The sequence below is a fragment of the Lathyrus oleraceus genome, chromosome 6 (genome assembly GCF_024323335.1).
Source record: "Lathyrus oleraceus cultivar Zhongwan6 chromosome 6, CAAS_Psat_ZW6_1.0, whole genome shotgun sequence".
NCBI classification, from domain to species: domain Eukaryota; kingdom Viridiplantae; phylum Streptophyta; class Magnoliopsida; order Fabales; family Fabaceae; genus Lathyrus; species Lathyrus oleraceus.
This window is the reverse complement of record NC_066584.1, coordinates 275,624,753-275,645,465: the sequence shown is the minus strand read 5'-3', so window position 1 is coordinate 275,645,465 and position 20,713 is coordinate 275,624,753. Positions and strand designations below refer to the sequence as shown.

Here is a 20,713-nt window from a genome sequence, read left to right as displayed (position 1 = left end):
AAGTGCTAGAATGTGATCAAACAGGATCCTTTCTACTGCAAAACAAACAAACGCTAAGTCTCTCATCCGCGAGCAAACAAGACAATGTTTAACCATTAGAATGTGACATAAACATTCATCCTCTAAAAATCATCAAACAACAATCTTGGTTACCAAGAACTACATAGCTTTGAGTTCTCCATCGCACCTGGAGATACGTAGGAGCGAGATTCACGTCTCATCAAGAACTATAATAAAAAACACTAAAAATATCTTTTGTTTTGCCCAGAACTACGTAGTTTTAAATTTCTTATTGTACTTGAGGATATGTAGGAGCAAGACTCACAATCTTGTCAAGCACATTAATAAAAAAAACTTTTTGCAGCCCATTTTCTTTTCTTTTTTTACACTTTCAATAATTCTAATAAAATTATTAATATAAGTCAATATTCAATCGCAAGTTTTACTAAAAGGTTATCGTTGAGTACAACAGACGTGAGGGATGTTAATACCTTCCTCTTGCATAATCGACTCCAGAACCAGAATTTGGTTGCGACAAGCATCTTCATTTTAAAGGTTTTATCGATATTTTCCTTTTCCTTCCTTGGAATAAATAAAGTTTGGTGTCTACTCTGTTCAAATCATTTATCCGTGACTATGGCGAAGGATTGTATTTTTTGAGATGCAACAGTAACAAATCATATCTTTTGGAGAGTTTTATGGAGCATTCAATTCCAACAAGATTCTGGACAAATTTAAATTAGAGATCCATAAGGAAAAAACCCAGAAGATGTTGTTATATAAGGAGACTCAATTCTCATGTTTTAGTTAAGAATTTTTGTACACAAAATTAAGTTCTTTGTGTCTAGAGTTTGTGAGTATTTTCATGTATTCCATACTAATGCCATAATCGAATTGGTGTTGAATCCTTGTTGTACACCGCTGTGTTTTCGTAACTTGGCATAGTTGGTTTGTCTTAGTTGAGTTGTAAATTCAACAATCAATAAACTTGTTATTAAGGTTGATCACTAGGGTTTAGTGGTTGAAGAAAGTGTGTGGGTTCTCATATTTAGGGAGAGACCTAAATAGAAAGTCATTGGGATTAGGGAAAAATAGAAAGTCATTGGGATTAGGGAAAGGCATATAACTTCATAAGGGTTGAAGGTTCTTATAAGACTACTTATTCTAATTCGAAGTAGTGAATTTTCTTTCTTGGGTAGATTGTCCGCCTAGATGTAGGTGTGGTTTCACCAAATTGGATTAGAAATCTCTTGTGTTATTTTGCAGCTTTCTACATTGACTTACTTTTTCTGTCAAATTGTTGTTCAACTGGTTTAAGAAGTTGGACATGTTGTCCCAACATATGGTTCAATAGTTGTCCCATGTGGAACAGAACCACACCGAAGACGTAGTGTTAAAGTAAGATTCTTAGCTGGTAATATCCAAAATCAAATGGGTTTACCATGAGAAAAACCTGATTATTAAGCAATAATTGGATACCGTGAAGGGCACCATGGAAAAGTTCTACATGGTGGAGATATAACACATGCCTATGGAGCAGAACTTAAAGGAGAACCTCATTTTCAAACTCGCTATCTCCAAGGCAATATATTTTAACAAAACGGTGATACACAAAATCCTAACCTCCCCCAACATCATTAGCATGGTAAGCATACTCAGACAGGAGAATAAAGAATGTAGTCAACTACTATATGACCCTGATAGTCATATACATCATTTATGGAGATTTACCAAAAGAAAATAACTAAGCTTCCAAAATGTTGAGGCGAGCCTGTTCTTACTCATTGTTGGAAGGTTGCTTATATCGTCGAGGTTTCACTAAACCCATTATTAAAGTGTTCGACCACATGATAGAGGGAAACACATCCTAGGAGAGATACACAAAGGATCGATTAGTCAACACTTGGGGTGGGGGAGGTCCTTAGAAAAGAAAGCCTTGAGAGAAAGATGGTATTGGCTGGATATGAGCCAATATGTGTTGGTTAGCAATTAAAGAATCAATAAGACCAAGAATAGACCAATGCACAAACATCCTGTCGCCAAAAGAAAACATAGCTCCTCATTAGATCCATAATTATAGTCACCGCCCTCCATGTACTTGATCATATTACGACTCAACATATGTCATCATCCCTTAGAGATAGGGTTCACATGGTAGTAAGGGGGCGAAGGTTAAGGTAGACCATAAAATATTGTGACAATAATTAAGACAACATTGATTGTGGATATTTACCATACTCTAAAAGGGTTCTTTATGGGGAAAGTTCAAGTACAAATGTGTGGCTTATAGGGCACATATATCAAACTCATTGTGAATACTATTTTATTAGAGCTCTTCGAAGCCCATAATTATAGCTACCATCCACAAAGAGTATGGTTGATTTGAAAAAATCTCGAGACAAAACCATGCTCCAACTCCATCAGCCCAGACTAGGGGGTTAATATCCTGATCAAAGTCAAGACTCAAACCATAAGATTCTAATTACCTTAAGTTGCATGATAAAAAATAATATAGAAGACACACTCTCCTTATGGACACACTAGATGAGGGTCTCACAATTACCATGGGATGTTATATATAAAAGGGCATACGAGTCATTGACATTTATCTCTTGAGACAAGTGTCCCCCGAAAAAGGTTAGAGAGCCTTAAACTTTAGAAATACGCTATAAAGGTTAAAATACAATTCAATCTTAAGGATTCACTATTTTAAACATAAATCTCACATTTACAACTGTCACTCACTCGATCGTTGGAGTATTTGTCAATATAACCTAACAATCAAACTCATTGCATGGGTTGTCGTCAATGACTTAATTGTTAGCAATAATCCTTAAAAAGAAATGTCTTATCATATCAATTATATATATATATATATATATATATATATATATATATATATATATATATATATATATATATATATATATATATATATATATTATTTTTTTGTCTTTATACGTGATCCTATGTTGATCAAAATACAATGATTCAGAAAGTTAATATTAATTAAATTTATTGACAATTGATATTATTTTATATAAGATTATTCTTCAAGATAAAAAAAACTAATTTATATTATTATTATAATATTTATTGTAGATTGTAGAAAAGTTATAAATCATAACTTAAAATATATTGACTAAGAAATACTAATTAATATAGCTGAAAATATTAAGAAAAAAATCTTATAAAAAAACAAAGAAAAATTGCAGGAGATTTTATGTTTAAAAACAAAAATACTATTGTAACAAAAAAATGAAAATAGCATTTGGATCAAAACTAGATGTATGAGATTAGGCATAGCGACTAAGTAGCCCGGTATCCATTTAAATCAACTTTAAATTTGATTTAGAATTGTGTTTGAGTGTGAATTTGCATTTTTTCTAATTATAAAATATAAAAACGGATTGAATATTCAGTCAAATCTTTTTGATTTATTTTATTATTTAATTTTAATAATTTAAAATATTAAATATATTATTATTATTTTAATATTTTGATTTATATTTACTATTTTAATATTTTAAATATATATAAAGTATTTTGAAATTGTTTTATTTTATTATTTATAATAGTATTTAAGGTTTAAAAAAATAAATATTTTTATTTAAAAAATTAATTTTATTAGATGATGGTAGAACGAAGATACTCGAGCTCAACCCACGTTCGTTTGGAATGAGTTTAGATTTTAATTCTCTATTTTCATTGAATTTTATTTTATTATTTTATTATTTAATTTTGATAATTTAAAATATTAAATATATAATTAATACTTTGATTTGTATTTATTATTTAAAATATTTGAGATATATATATATATATATATAAATGTTTTTAGAAATATTTTATTATTTGCAATGGTATTTAATATTTGAAAAAAATAATTATTTATATTAAAAAATAATTTAATTAAATAGTGGCAAAACAAAAATACTCAAATTTAATGACCAATAGTTATAATCGTTGTCATATCTAGAATTCACAAAAATAACTAAAATAAGTGAGAAGTTATCTATGCCCATCAATTTCGAACGAACTTCTCAAGCAGAATTATAAATCAAGATAAGTTTGACCAAACAATTCCACTCACTTGTTAAAAAGTACTAAAAGATGTATCAAATCATAATGGTTATTCAACGGTTGCATAAACTTAGAGTCATTGTAATGCTTTCTGTGTCAACTTTCAACTCCACTTGTAAAAAAAATTGTTTTCCACCTGTGTAAAGTATAATGCAGAGCAAAGTATGTAAATAAAATTGTTAAAATGCAGAGTAAAATAAATAAATATAAGGTCATGTTAACAAAGGCATTCATTAAAATTTTCAAAAAAAAATTATTAAACACAATATTCTTTTTAAAAAATAATTATTTTTATTTTTAAATATATTAAATACATATATCTTTTTTTTTAAATTATCTTTTTAGTTTTTAAAAAATATATTTATTTTTTTTATCTTTTAAAGAGTGTCTCTAAGATACTATATTCAATCTATATATATTATGTGCTGTCACTGTATGAATTACAATGTTATTTTTAATAAAATTAAAATTAAAGTCAAATGATTTAAAAAAGTTATATATCTATTTACATTGTCGGATTATATCAATTAAATATTTTTAAATATACAAAACAAAAATATATGAGGAGTCAGTATAAAAGTATATTTTTAAGAATGATATTTTAAAATTGAGATTAATTAATATGTACGGTTAGTGTAAAAAAATTTACATTATGAATTCATCACCGTCACCCGTTTGCATTACTTTATAGATTTTAAAAATAAAAGTCAAATTTTTCTCAATATTTAACGGTTATAATTTACTGACCGTGTAATCTTTAAAATTTTATATGAAAATATTATTCATACAAATATATTTAATAAATTTGTTATAATTTTAAGAGATTTTTTAAATTTTTATTTAATTAAAAATGATATAAATAGTAAAAAATAATATACTCATGAAACTATAGATGTTTGAACTAGTAGTAAATTTTTATTTCAGAAAATAAATAATAATCAAAAATAGTTTTATAAATTTTTACTAAATTTGAGAATTTTATATTTCCAACCAACTTCCTCGAAAATTCATGATAATAATTTTTTTTTATAAAATTCGTGATGTGAAATATATATGGACTTTTATTCGTAACAGAATTTATTGTTTTTTTAAGAAAATAAATACAAATGCAAAAAACGTTATTACCATAACCTAATAAAAGTCGCAAAAAAAAAAAATCGAAACATCAGTTACCGTTTTATTTGACTACATTCTCTTATTTGATGCCAATAAAATAGGATAAAAGATTTTTCAAATTTTAATATTATATATTAGAGTTTTCGAAAGGTAGAGACTAACAGTTACATATTATTCAAAATATCTCCCTAACTTATAATTAAAGTCAATTAATTCATTCAATTCATAGCAGCTACTTTCACATCTTCATCTTCTCAAATTTTTCATTACAGAAAAATAAAATAAAATGGGAATGAGAGATTTTCGTATCAAAATCAAGGTTAGTCAAATTTTTCTTCTTATTATTTCATATATTGTTAAATCAATCGATGGTTGAAGTATTTTTTTTTTTGGATTTTCACAGGCTTTGAGAGTGAAACTTTCATGTTTAGGAAAAAGAAGCACGAGAAGAAATCATGAAGTTGCAGGCAAACCTTCGTGGATGACGCCGATATCGCACGGTCATCATGCGGTGAAGCATGATTTGTTTGAAGGTGATGATTCTGATGATTATGAATTTGATTCAGTTGTGGTACAGAGAGAGCAAATTGGAGATGCGGAATTGTGGTATTTCGGAATTTTTGATCCTGTGATTGGAGATTGTGTTACCAAGTATTTGAAGTTTAACTTTTTTGACAAGAAGCTCAAAGAGGTAATCAATTAATTTTTATGCTGTGTGATTGTTATATTTCTGAACCAAATCAATTATGATTTTGATTGTTGATTATATTCTATGGTTTAGCTTTTTCCATACACGAATGACATAATTTTTATTGATATATGATCAATTTCACTTGCCAATACCAAACACTTTTGTTTATATTTTAAAAAGTAACTTTTATGACTTCTTAAAAAAAAAAAATTTTTAAAATTGTTAAATAGTTAGTGGCTAAAATCCATCATTAAATATTTTAATATTAAAAAAATCATTGAATTTTTTATTTTTTTTAAATCTCAAATTATTTTTATGATGTTTCAATTATGTCAGACTCATTTGGCAAGAAAAGCCAAAGAAACACTCAAGAGAGCATACCTAGGTGCAAAAGCAAAGATCAGAGAAACACAAAAATCAGAGGAAAGTTGCTTGATAGGTTCAACATCAGTGATGATAATAAATGGAGAAAAACTTGTACTAGCCAACATAGGAGATTACAGAACTGTTTTGTGTAAAGATGGTGTAGCTCATCAGACACATGGAAGATACAATCATCCATCAGCCAAGAAACATTGGTATCACAGACTCTTTTCAGGTATCAAATCAGATACTCAAATCTTTTCATATGCATCTACATACACAAACTAAAGTAATAGCATGTGAATCAGGTGGTAATGCAACTGCTACAAAGTATTCTAAAGCTTCGGAACTAGTCGTTGGAGGTTACTACCGGATCGACTCGTCTACCGAGTTTGTGATCTTAGCAAGCAATGGAATATGGGAGGTAAGTCCCAAGATGATATGTTAATATTATGAATTTTCAGAATATTTAGACATTAGAAAAGATAAATTCAGTCGAAGATTATTTTGAAATTTTGCAGGTGATGAAGAACCAAGAGGCGGTGAATCTTATCAGGCACATCGAGGATCCACAAGAAGCAGCTGAGTGTCTGGCTAAGGAAGCATTGGTTAGGAGGAGCAAAGGAAACATTTCATGTTTAATCATTAGATTTGATTGATTCTTCACCATATATTGTATATGCTAATACTTAGCTGAATAGTTGAGTACCAGAACAGATAGCAAGAACTTTACTGATACATCTTTGAAAATTTTGTTCCGAGTTTTTATAGCAGTTGTAGTCAGAAAACATACTGATACAACTTCGAAAATTTTGTTCCAAGTCTAGTAGATTCAAGGGAATATATTTGTGGCATATTAATTTTATTGGAAATTTTTATATGTAATTTGATTATCTTTCTGTGAAGTATGCTTGTAACTTGAACTGGGAGGAACACATTGACCTCCACACAGTCATACAAGAGCTCGACATAACTCGACTTTCTATGCAAAATATAGGATATAAGCAATTGATTAAGTCGCTAATTTTCCTGTAAATCAACCCCGTTAGTCAAATTCATGTTGATTCATATGTATCTTTATGACACTTCACTCTAAATTACCTCATTGGGATCACAGTTCATCGGTTGAACTGAACCAGTCTGTTTGGTCTACATTTTCCAGCACTCCCTTTGTCAGTCTAATACTAGTGTTGACTGTTTCTACGAAGTTGAGTCAAATTGTCTCCGATTGTTCTTAGATTAAATTTCACTTTCCATTATTGAATAGTTTTTTTAAGGATATGGACTGAATGTAGGTACATTGCAGTATCTGATGTGGAGGACTTTAGGAATTTCATTAGGTCAATAGTTGACCTAATTAACCAATTAATCTAAATGAAAAAGAAGGAAAAAATTGAATTGGTTTTACTAATGATTAGTAGATTTCAATTCAAAGCTCCACTCAAACTTAGTATAATTGGTTTAGTTTGAATTCATGTTTTCTAACGTAAATCAACACAATTGCCTAAAATATTTTAAACTTTCTGAGCCAAACTCTTCTCTATTTTTTTTCTCTATCTTTAAAACTAGTGTTACCTACTGTATTTGGTCCTGTTCAACATTCAGTTTCATTGTCATATTTTCGCTAGAGATTAATGAATATATATTTATAACTATTGGCAAAGCTACTTTAAAAGGAACCTTAATGTTTCAGATTGATCTAATAAGATTTTGACTTATCTAATGTAAAGGAATGCACTATAAAGAATAAAATGCAACAATAATACTAATAAAGAAAGCACCATTTAAGTGTGTCTAGCTTTGCTCTTGGTAATTTCCAAGAATGTTTTCAAAATTGGCAAACGATTTCAACAAAAAGATATTTACTCTGATATTTTCAGCTACACAATTATAATTCAGGACTATTGAAGCTCATGAAAAGAGGGAAAAAACTGAAAAGAATCGAGTAAATGATCACGACATCAACCTCAAGTAACGTGTTCAATTCGATCAAGCCATCATTGTCTTTTTCTCTCTGATGTTGCTTCGAAACGATGATAACAAGGAGAAAGAGCGAGTAGCTGTAAAAGAACAAGATGTTTATTCAGATGTAAAGAGAAAGCAATAATTGATTCAAGTTTCTCTCAAATGAAATGTGCAAGTGCTTACACTTTTGAGGAGCTACGTTGGTCGAATGAGTTTCATCTCGAGAGAGCAAATTCTTCAAAGTGAAAACTAAGACAACGCGGCAAATTCAAATATAATGGTTAGGTTGAGTAATCCAAAAAATTTATATTATTTTTTAGTCACTTTTGTATAACCTATGGCTAAAGTTGAAAAGGTGAGTGTATGTCCATTTTCAGAAAGTGCTATAGAAATGTAATCATTAGAAAGAACCACACTACCTTCACTGGAGGAACCGTTTGCTCCAATTTCATTTGCTTCCGAACCATCAATGTTGGCGTGATTTGATTCCATGTTGCGCCCATTAGCTGAGTTGTGATTCTTTCTTCCAAACTTTAACAGCCGTCTTAACCCTTTTGGCGACTCCTTCAGCTGAGGATTCTCATTTAGCTCAGGAATCTTCGCAAGTGTAGAGTTTATGGTCTCAGACGCGTGTGCTCTAAAAGTTTCCATGCCAATCGATGTAGTCTCCAAGCTGGCAGGAGGTGCTTTATCATGCTCAGAATTTCGTGTAAAACGACTTTCTAACAAAGAACCTCGAGAGTATGGGGCACAATATGTTTCCTCAGCAACACGAGTGCTTGTACTAGATGATTTTGAAGATTCTTTCTCTGTATTACTCATTTTAACCTGAAATAGGAAGACAATTTATTCAAAATTAGCTGAAGTACTAAGAATTTTTTCCATACACAAAGAATTCACACAAATAACACAAGCGCGTAAAAGTATCACGTGATGTTAGGCAGACACAACATTCATAATCGCACTCACAATCATGTTCACAGAAGAAAAAAAATTGGAAAAAAATACACGGTACAAGGTATTGAAGATGCACCTTCAAGGATACAGGTTTTACTTGTGATTGGTTCTCCAAAGCTTCTATGTCTACCGCATTTGCTCTTAAGGATGAAGTTGGTGCACAAACAGCAACATAACTTGATACGGTCTCAGTTTTATCCATTACTTTATCATTGCCAAACTGTCTCTTTGCTATCGCTATTTTTTCTCTTGATTTCTCGTCATTAATATGAGGGACACAAGGTTTTTCACACTCAAGCATCACAACATTTTTATCAATTATTGGATTGTCATCTCCATGATCCATGAACAAAACTCCAAATCCACTTTTCTTCAGCAAGGCACCTTCTGAATTCATAGAAGGCTTGTCACCGTTAAGCTTTTGTGTCTTCCCTTTAGTTGGTGATCTGTCTTGGACAACATCACTTGCTTTAGATATTCTGATTTTCAGTTCTGGAAGGGTTGCGATCTTTCCTTTATCATAATTCACAATAGCCGAAATTTTTCTTCTCTCAGTCTCGTCAGTTGCTTTAGTCCTTGAAATTGTCCTGCCGCTCCGTGATTTGAATAAGGAAGTCGGACGAACAGTACTCATTTTAGGTTCTGAGAGTCTTCTGATGCGTGTTATTGATGCCTTAGTATCGGCCGCACCATCACCCGTCTCTTGCTTAGGTTCGGGCATAGGAGGCACTGACCGCCTTAATTTGCTTGTAACTGAGTGGCTACCAGTATTCAGTCCTCCGGTTTTTGAGGCTTTTGAAGAATCATTAGATCCACCAGAAGCGGCTCTGATAGGGAATCTTTGAAAGGGTAAGGATGACCTTGGCTCTGAATCACTAAATTTTGATCCTTTATGCACGCTAGGTAAAAATTTCGTCGAAAACTGTTTCTTTGTTTGCTGTGGTGGCATCGGTGACTTGGTGGTTGGTCTTGTGACTGAGCTACTCCTAGCAGCAATTCTCTTTTGCCTCTCCTTCTTTAAAGCCTCTATACGTTTTATATCTTCCTCTTCCTGGTTAACAGAAAAGAAATAAGTAGATCTGTTAATCTAAATGTGAGCATACTTGAAACAAAATTTAATTTCAATTTACTTCAACTTGAGTGAGTACCTTCTCTTTCTTCATTTTCTGGAGATCGGCTTTGTAGTTTCGTAGCCTTTCAGCACGTGCTCGTGCTTCATCCAATGGACTTGGTTTATTAGTTTTTCCTCTTCTTATTGGTCCAACGGTCTTTTTTCTATCAGAACTACTTGGAATAGGTTTTGATTTCTGCTCCTTATCCAACATCTTAGATCTCGGTTTGGTGTCATGAGCCAACTCCCCCTTGTTCTTCTTTTCTTGTGAAGAACCACTTACAGCTTTGGCCTGCATTTCATAATCAAGTGCACAGTCATAGCGTACTGACCCTTTATCAGCTCCTCGTTCAGGCATTAAGCTCAATTCGTCTGGTTGATAATTGGAAATTTTCTGTTTTACTTCCTTTGTATGCACTTTCGGGAACTCTGTGTCCATGTCAATAGCATTTCCCTCAACATTTGGATCATTGACCCTGTGTTCAACCATGAAGGAGTCATCATTCACATTACGAAACAACTTTCTTTCCAAATAAGCGTTCGAAGAACCTTGTTCATTGATAGCAGTCACGTCTGATGATGGATGTGAATTACCAGTAAATTCTAAAGGATCATTGGCTGCAACATGGTTTCTAATTCTCACATGATCAACTTTTTCCACTTCAAACTGGTCTCGGTTAAGGGCATGTCTACCTTCCTCTACACCACTCAATAAATAATTTTGAAATACGTTCCAATGTCCTCCATCCACTTCCTTTCCATAGTCTGTTTCTTCTTTATCAGTTGAATTCAACCTCTTCAAAGATGCCTTACCGGATCCTCTTCTTTTTAACGTCTTCCGAGATTCCTGAATATCTTCGTCAGTTTCAGTAGCAGAATCAGAGTATGATCCACTGCCAGAAGAGCGTTCTGTCTTTGTTATGTAATTGATATTGCGGATGATCACCGTGCCAGATTTACGCCTATCTGATCGACTAGCCTTTTTCCTTCGGTCTCCAGTATGTAAACCGTCTCTCTCCATATCCACTTCATCCTGAAAACTTGTATTCGAAGTTTCTCTGCCCCAATTTTCGGATTCAGTATTGTTGTGTCTATTATCCATGGAATGTCTTCTATGTTGCATACTTTGACCGGCATGTAGTCTGGGATCCTCTGTAGGCGGACAACCCATCTGCATCAATGGTCTGTTTACTGGATAAGTCGGATAGTAGGATACGCCTTCGACCGGATACGGATGAAACACTGGCAAAGCATCCGGGGGAGAATGACCAGGCCAAGGGGAGAATCCATGATGAGTGAATTGACTTTGAATATTATCGGTACCTGAATTTGTTTTTCCACCATTACTTTCTGAGCCTATATCAGTGTGGGATGCATTGACCGTATTGTCAGAAACTACAATGCCAGATGTTTTAATTGCAGAGAAGTCTACACGATTAGGATTCACTTCAGAAGCTTCGATTTCAAGCAATAGGCCATTTTCATGCTTTATTTTCCATAGAGATGTGAATTTTCTACATGCATCCCTGAAATACGACAAAATTAGAATCGGCGAGACTGTTCAGAAATCATACATGGCTTACTAACCAACAATTCAGAAAAAGATGGTTAAGAAAGAAGACTATTCTTACATCAAGCGTGACGCTTCAAAGCGTTCAGCAAATGACATCAAATCTGGTATGTAAACAATGTCAAAACCAGCAGCAACAGCACGTGCAAATGCCATTCCTTGTTCTTTATGTAGCAACGAGTTGCGTGTCTCCAAGACTCTCAAAATCTGAACTCTAAAACAGCAAGTAAATAAGTGAATACGACACAGATGTTAACATGTTTTACATTGTGTACCAGTATAGGGCACAATACAATTATACCGGTACACGATGGTAGTAGAAACAAAGGATTCAGTGATTTAAAATTTACTTTGATTTTGCTTGAGACGGGGTGCTTCCGTTTGCTTTAGGTGGCTGTACAACAGACTGACGCATATCCACACAAACAGATTAGAAAACGATAGATCAATATAAGTTTAAGCATTCAAGAACTCCAACCTTATAAGGAACACCTGCTTTCACCGCATTACCATTCTGCTTATTCTTCCTTCCTGAAAAAAGCAACAAGTTCTCTTAGGGCCTATTTGGTTTGACTTATTTGACCTTATCTACTGGCTTAAGTACTTGTGGAAACAGCTTACGACATATTCATATGTTGTTTCATCTTATTTCCATAAGTTCTCCACAATAGCTTACGCAAACAGCTTATAGCTTATATGAAAACAGTTTGACTTTGTTTTATCTTTTATCATAGAAATAACTTATAGGTAAGCACTTAAATGATAAGCACTTACGCAATAAGCTTCTAATTAAGTAGTTTATCCAATCCGATTATAAATATCAGCAAAGGTTTAAATAAACCTATATATTTGTTTAATACAAGTTGGTTAGTAGTTGTGCATAATAATAACTTGTTGGCATGATAATAACTTGCAAAAAACGCACTTGTCCTTTCAAAAGTCCCTTCGGTACTTTCTTGTTTTATTTGGTTTTCTTCCACCTGCAAACACCCAACATAATTAGAAGTTAAAACAGACAACTTAATAGCTATCATTGAATATAAAAATCTGTTAGATATTTACTTACAATGCTAATCCCAATGGAATTATTTCCTTGAATTGCAATCGCCTCTTCAATTTGTAAGATCTCGGATTCTATAGTATATACACGTTCCAGTATCTCAGGCGTGCTCACAAAACGAACAAACCTATAGAAGCCGAGAAAATCAGTTCAGCATGTCATCTGTATGAAATTTGTGCCACTATTTGAAAACACTTTGTACTAAGTAGGGTAACGCAAAACAATAGCGATGTGATCAAATTCCACTACGCTATAGTACTACAGTGTTGCTATAACCGCTACTTGACAACATTGATTCCAAGATAATCCAACAGAAGTTATCAACAAACAAAAAAAATCATGATAACAATCCATACCTTTCAATAGTTCCTCTGGTAAACCACGTCGCATCGCTTCCATGCTCAGGCACAAGGACAATTGAATAACCACCCTTCGCCATTTGATCCCGAGCAACCTTCAAGTGGCAATGAAAGGGGTTGAACAAACCCGAGGCTATTTTCTCCTTCTTTCCATTCACAGTAATGACCAAATCAAACCTAATTTAAACAGAAGCACAAAATATCAAAGCAACAACAAGTCAGGTAGAAAATTATCTACTAAACAATTGATTAACTAAATCACTTAATCAATTAACTCACCACCAGAGATCAATCAATCAGTAACATAAAAATCATATCATATGTATAAACAAAAAATAGTCCCCTCATTAACATTCCCCTTATAAATATCAACAACTTGTTTACATTAATACATTCTAAGAAATTGAACCCTGGACGAACAACATACATCCATCTAACTCAATTCGCACATACATACCAGTTGAACTACTTCATCGACGACTCAACTCAACCGAATCACTAGACATTTAAAGAAAAGAAACAAAGAGAGTACCAAACTTAGCACAAACTAGTCACTCCCCAAAATGGCCACCATCCCCAATTATACCAAATGCTAAAAAAGATACATCTCATTCTAGCAACAAAAGAATTGTCTCCTTAATATTAATTTCTCTTTTTATTATTATATCTCTAATTATCTGCTACTCTCTCCTTTTCAAATTCTATCATCTCTCTCATTCATAGTACTATTAATAAAGTAGATCATAAATTTTACAAAACGAATAAAAATAAGTGCATTTCCAACAAGTTGAAATCCAGTGATGAATGTTACCTTGTTCTAGTTGGTGTAAGCTGAAACACAACTGAATCCAACCTTGCTGAAGAGTCCATTACAAATAGAGATACTAAACAACCATCAGGGTTTTTTCTCAAGGATCACACATGAATAATCTCCAAGATACCCAAAAAAATAAAAATAAAACATAATCCAAAAATGGGTTGAGAAGAAGGGTTTGGGGGAAGTTTGAAAGAAGAAGGTGAATGGTTGGAAAAGACAGAGTGGAAAATGGATCAAAAAGCTGTTCATAAATATGCGTAGTAGTAATAACTCAGAAGGGGCCATCAATCTTGTGTTTTAATGAGAGGGGCCATTAATCTTTTGCTTCTTCTGTCAAACAAATGCATAGGTTGTTTTTGTTCAACAAATGTAAGTTTGAATCGATAAAAACTATGTATGTGGAGAAGAGTGTGCTTAGATATTGTGTTTTGTCTTAAATACATTTAAATAGTACTAGTACTAGTACTAGTACTATATACTAGGGAAATCTTAAGAGTTAGAAAGATACTGTGACCATACCAGTAACTAGATTTTCACGTCCAAAAATGAAATTTAAGGTTTATGTTTGCTACTATTTGCAATGAGGGTATTATACGTATTTTTGGTTAAAATTCGACGAATGTGGACCGATTGATGCAATCATTGTCAAATAAATACGTGTCTTTAGAACGTCATTTTGTTACTATAGAATAAATTTTGCCTGTTTATTGTTTTGTTCAGGATTGTTATATTATATGTGTCGTTAATCATAACAATCACTATCATTTAAAAGTTCAAAATCTTCTCCATGTTTTACTTCCCTTAATTAATCGCTGATGTAGAATTTAGAGAATGGTCACTAGTGTTGCACGAACAACAACACATTTACTCAATTCACTGGAACAATGTGTCTTCAATCTCAAGTGTTAGTTGATCTGACTAAAAAATTTGTGAGAGAGAGAATGGGATTACGGTTTCACAAATCGAATTTGGTATATATTCAAATGCTTCAATGCAAGTTGAACAAACTCACTTAAACACATTTTACCTTACGGTGTACTATATTTCACTCGTGAATTGTATATTATAGTGTTTTATATTCCACTTAACTATATTGTACCTTATAGTGTTTCGTGTTCTTCTTAAGTATATTGTACCTTACGAGGTGTTCTTTATTTCACTTAAGTATATTTTACCTTACGATGTTTCGTATTGCACTTAAGTACATTGTATCTTATGATGTGTCATGTTTCTTTAATGAATGATAGTGTGTTGCAAGACCATACAATCGATTAATCTTCACTTATTTTATCTCTCATCAATTTGTCTTTATATGTGTGACTTTGTAGGTTCTCATGACGTTGACAATTATACTAAATCACACATTTAACATAATAAATAGTGAGTGGTATCTAACAACACATCGATGTTATCGAAGCCACGAAAATGTCACGTGATCTTACAAAACTTTTATGTGTTAATGGTTATGTGTACAATTACCATTTTGTCCTTATGTTTATATTGAACACAAGACATGTGTCATGTCATCCTTGTCCAGTTCATTATTGGATCCTTAGATATTTATCATATTACATATGATGGGCAAATTCCTTCTGGTGACTCATGTCCCTCAACGTGACTTGTGAAGTATCCATTAACCATCTTTATAGTCATCTTGTTACTGATAATGTTTGAACGATAATAAAATATTCAACTTCATATCTATGATCAACAGTGGTTTCAGATCGAAAGGTAGTATACATTACTATCCTCGTGAAAATAACTTATGATATTTTCGTAATATTTTATGTAGTACTCTCATGACAGCTCAATCCAATATTACTATTACTCCTAATATTTATATCTATGTAAAAAGTTGGTAACTCTTTATCCATGATATTTGAGACGTGATCATCAATTTATCCATATAATAATCTTAATGTTTTATTTTATCTGACATCATAATAAAATTTGACTACAGATACTTTAAGAATGATGCACTTATGTGTAATGGAGTTTCACGATTAAGTAATACTTAATATTTTATCAAACAAACTAAAAATCTCAACTCTGGAACCAGGTCAGTGAAGATCGACACCAAATTGCAAATACAAACAAGAAGCTCACATTAACATATCAATCACAATATGTTGAAGGAAGATCAATGAGTAAAGATAAGAATCAAGAAAAAAGTTGTGGTTTTAGAAAAATCAACCAAAGACCAACTTTCAATCAAAGAAGCTTGATCCTAGAAAGACAAGAGAAGAAGAAGATCAGAGATTCTGAAAGCAAAAGAGAGATATAGAAAAAAAAAAGGAAGAATAAAAAGAATATATATATATATATATATATATATATTTACAATTCTAGATATCATAAAAATTCACAAACCAAGTAACTCCCATCTCCGATTTGAAATTCATTGGTAGTGAGTTAGAATGAAATAGTTAGGTTCTTTTACATGGAGAGGCAATATAGGTGGCCAAAGATGCATGGGATTTAGGGAAAGAGTTTGGTTTGATTCACAGAGGTGAGGAATGAGAGATTATGCAAGAACTAGTTTGTAAGAGTGAAAGAAGGAGAAATAGCCCTCTAAGATAATAGGATTTGGTTTAAGATTGGGTATCAAAACATGTGTTAATGACGTTAATCAGTTACAATATTAGGAGTTTAGGAAGTGTGGCTAAGACAGAAATACAAAATCTAGTTCAAACATTTAAACCAACATTTATGTGTATCCAAAATCTAATGACTTTGAGTATGCCGGTAAAACTTGAGAAGAGAGATCAGGAGGAATATTTACTTTATGGGACAAAAGAGACTTTTCAGTGCAGAAGATTCAAATATATGATCATGTTTTATAAGTGGAAGGGAAATTAGAAGTTGATAAGAAAAAGTGATTATTGTAAACACTTATGCACCATGCGGCGATAGAAGAAAACATGAATTATGGGATGAGTTATCTTCAAGAATTAATGAGAATAATGGAGAAAGTATGTGTGTGTTGGGAGATTTCAACGTAGTCAAGGTTGGAGAAGAAAGAAGAGGATCAACTAACAACATTGAAAGAGAGGAGATGAAAGAATTTAATGATTTCATTAAGAATTAGACGTGATCAACTTACCTATTCATGGTAGGATGTTCACATGGTCTAGGGTAGGGGAAACGTTATGAATCATTTAAATATATTCTTATTTCAGAAGAGTAGTTCATATTGTGGCTCACGTGCACTCAATGGGGGTTAGACAAGTATCTATCAGATAATTGTCTCATTATGTTGTGTGATTCAGTGCAAAAGTGTGGTCTAAAACATTTTTACATGTTCAATTGTTGGAAGAATATTGAGGTTTATCACAACTTTGTTAAATATTTGATAACCTAATTTGAAATTGGAAGGTTGAGGGATGTATGTTGTGAAGGAAAAGTTAAATATGATTAAGGTCGTGTAAAATAGTGTGTAAGACCCCAATTTTGGCCCTAAGATCCCTCATGGCCCATATCATATCATATCATAACCTCAAGGATCACTGCAAGCCCTGGCTTCCCTCCTAGTGGGTAGTTGCCTTGTGAGTTTGGTTCTTGATCACCAAGCATGTTTTGCATTTGTATATCTTTGATTTTCATATGTTTATCACCAAAAAAGTACAAAAATATTGTCAGTCTAACCTTGTTGCTTGCAGTTGAAGCAATCATCAGCAATTAGGTCAAAGACAGTCAACAGTCAGTCAAAGCAGTGGATGGTGGCCATTCTTGCAGAATTTGGGCACCATGATCAATAATCAAAAGTTCATACAACTTGGGACATCCTTTGGAATCAAGTTCTCAAGTAATTAGGGTTTGGAATTCATCAGAAGTGGTTCAATCATGCAAAACCCTAGAAAAGTCAACAGAAAGTCAAACTTGGTCAACTGTGGATTTAATCAATGATTTGATGGATAGAATTGATTTGAAGGAGTTCATTCATGTTCATACAAGCCTCATATACCATGCCAAACCTCAACATGGAAGAATTTGAAGTCAAACAGAAAATTTCCCAGAATAGAAACTGGACCTGTAATTTCAACTGCCAAAAATGGAAACTTCTTGATCCTCAACTTGCATCATGATACAAGCTTCAAATGAATTTTTGCCCAACATGAAAGTTGAAGATCTTGTTCTCCCATTTCCAAAAAGTCCAAGAACTCTCAAATCCCATGAATGGTTTGCAAGATATGATCAATTCATTTTCACAATTTCATGAACTTCAAATGGCCATATCTCATGAACCCTTTGGCCAAATTTAGTGGGGTTTTTTCCTACAAGCTCCATTTATTCCCCTCTTTCCAAAAATGCATTCATCTTTTACCAAAACCTCACCATGCAAAATGCCATTTTTGGACTTGACTTTATTAATTTCAAGTGTGGACCAAAGTTGACTTTTTGAATTTAACACTTTTACTCACTTTGGCCATTTGGGATCTGTTTTATATGGTATTTGCAACTTGCCAAGGCCCAGAATCGTGCAGGACCACACCTCCATGTGCAACTTGTGTCAAACTTAGCAATTTTGGCATTTGGCTTCATTTGTGTTAATTATGCTTAAGCACTTCATTAACAATGCTAAACAGACATATATAAGGGAATTTTCTGTCAAAACAAAACCTAGCAGCAGCCATAACAACCAGAAAACTCTCTCTTCTCTCACACTTCCATTTTCATATCCTTGCAAATTCTGCTCAAAATTTCAAAAGACCACGAGCTACTCTTGCTTCCTTCATCACCTAGCCATCATTTGGGGTTCTTTTGAAGCATCAAACCACCACTGCACAGCCATTTTCGAGCTCTGTTTCTTCATGGATCTTCAATGGTGAATCGAGATTTGGAAGTTTCCAGGCATCATTAAGCTAACCTACCTCAAGTATCCATCATTCCACAGCATAAGGAACATCTGTTTGCACTTGTATCATCAAAAGAACCACTGATTCTCCATTTGCTTCAAATTCAAGTAAGTGCTCGACCTTCTTCATTTACCAAATTATGAGCTGCTTTAGATAGATCTTTTAATGCTGAATCCATTGCAACTTGTCTCATTTGAATTGGTTAATTGTGCTGTAAGAAATCTGGATTTACATTTTTGTGACCAAACATGATTGTGCTCGATTTGCTTCGCTTGAAATGATTTGGTGAAAATGGATATTACATTCTTGTTTTATGTTGCTTGCTGACCATGAGTGTATATTCAATTTGTGTTTCTGAAAAATCTGGAATCGAGTCTGTTGTTAGAGATGATGAAGCTATGCTGTTGAAACCCTAGAGCCAGTTTCCAGAAATTTGCATGAATATGTTTGTTTGCTGTTGTTTTTGTTGCATGATATCACCATTTCCACTGCCTTGCTGCTGATGCATTTTGTATGAATTTCGTTTTGTGTGTTGGTTGCATGAAGTTGGGTTGCTGTTGCATAAACCCTAAGGGTTTTGAACCCAGAAAACATGAACATCGATTGGCCCATGTTACTGTTCTATTGGTGATAACCAATCAGAACATTTCCTTGCCTTTGCCTGTACGCAGCGTTTAGATAAGTGAGGGTTATATTTACTGAATTGCCATTCGGTCAACCACCTTTGACTTGCCATACCATGCTATGTATTCATGTTATTCCAATTGTTACCTCAACTTCCAAAATTCACAATTCACTCATTTCACATCCAAAAATCATGAAATTTTCTGCATCATGTTCATGAGAATGTCCACTATTTTATCATGATTTTTAATTATTTTTTTGTGTGGCTGGATTTTTTATGGCTTTAGGTTTCTTGACATGTATGCATATTTGACACCTTTTTCCAAAACCATTGTGAAATGATGAGGATGTATCCAATGATTCTGAAATTTTTTGTGGTTATTCTACAATCATTCATGTTCATTTTGATGTAAAGTCTGTGCATTTATCATATGTGGGTTGTGAGATATGAATTTTGGAAGTAGGGTGTGACAATTTGTGTCACACCAATGTTATGCAATTTCATGATTTTTGTTGACATGCTTCCTGACCTTCAATTAATGTGAAATTTTGCATGAGCCATCTCTTATATGTCTAGTTGATGTGTGAATTTTCCTGGAATTAATTATGCCATTTCCTATTTGTTTGAGATTTTTCTTCTCTGCCTAGTCAAATGTTGACTTTGTGTGATACCTCTTGCCATTTCATTTGTGAAATTCTCATACCTTATTGGATGATCATGAAATTTTACATGTGCATACTAGACATCTTGAGCTTTTCATTGGTGTTGATCCCATTCATTTCTCATCTGTTTTCATTTAGTTATGATTTTTTGAAGTTGACCCATGTATGTTTGACTTCTTTGTGCATACTTGAAATTGTCTTGACTTCCTGATTTTAATTGACCATCTTCCCATGATCCAATTGAGCTGAAATTTTATATGCATGTCATGTTATGGATTGTGATTGATCATGATTTATTTGCTGATTTTTGGAAATGATTATGATTGCTTTTGAGCTAAGTCTTGCTGTTGACTTCTATGTGCACCAATTTGCCATGCTTTGACTTCTTTTGTCTATGAAATGATAATGATGCATGATATGAACTTGAGACCAATTGAGTTTGCTTCTTGAATGTTTAAACTTGGTTTTGGTTGACTTT

The 20,713-nt window shown here is 32.9% G+C and overlaps 2 protein-coding genes across 2 annotated transcripts; one reads left to right on the top strand and one right to left on the bottom strand.

The window, feature by feature from the left end:
* The first annotated feature begins 5,350 nt into the window (after nucleotides 1-5,350).
* Nucleotides 5,351-7,158, top strand: LOC127091387 (putative protein phosphatase 2C-like protein 44). The gene is made up of 5 exons (XM_051030011.1): nucleotides 5,351-5,518; nucleotides 5,603-5,890; nucleotides 6,227-6,488; nucleotides 6,562-6,677; nucleotides 6,775-7,158. Exons 1-5 carry the CDS (start codon nucleotides 5,486-5,488, stop codon nucleotides 6,910-6,912), a joined length of 837 nt encoding a protein of 278 aa, XP_050885968.1. The 5' UTR covers nucleotides 5,351-5,485; the 3' UTR covers nucleotides 6,913-7,158.
* Nucleotides 7,159-8,016: 858 nt separating this feature from the next.
* On the bottom strand, nucleotides 8,017-14,536 carry LOC127091386 (COP1-interacting protein 7). The gene is made up of 12 exons (XM_051030010.1): nucleotides 14,087-14,536; nucleotides 13,273-13,452; nucleotides 12,923-13,043; nucleotides 12,782-12,836; nucleotides 12,335-12,387; nucleotides 12,207-12,262; nucleotides 11,918-12,070; nucleotides 10,324-11,812; nucleotides 9,252-10,226; nucleotides 8,638-9,046; nucleotides 8,402-8,467; nucleotides 8,017-8,313 (listed from the first exon to the last, which is right to left on the bottom strand). The coding sequence occupies exons 1-12, from the start codon at nucleotides 14,143-14,145 to the stop codon at nucleotides 8,243-8,245; spliced, it is 3,687 nt and encodes a 1,228-aa protein (XP_050885967.1). The 5' UTR covers nucleotides 14,146-14,536; the 3' UTR covers nucleotides 8,017-8,242.
* Nucleotides 14,537-20,713: the final 6,177 nt, after the last annotated feature.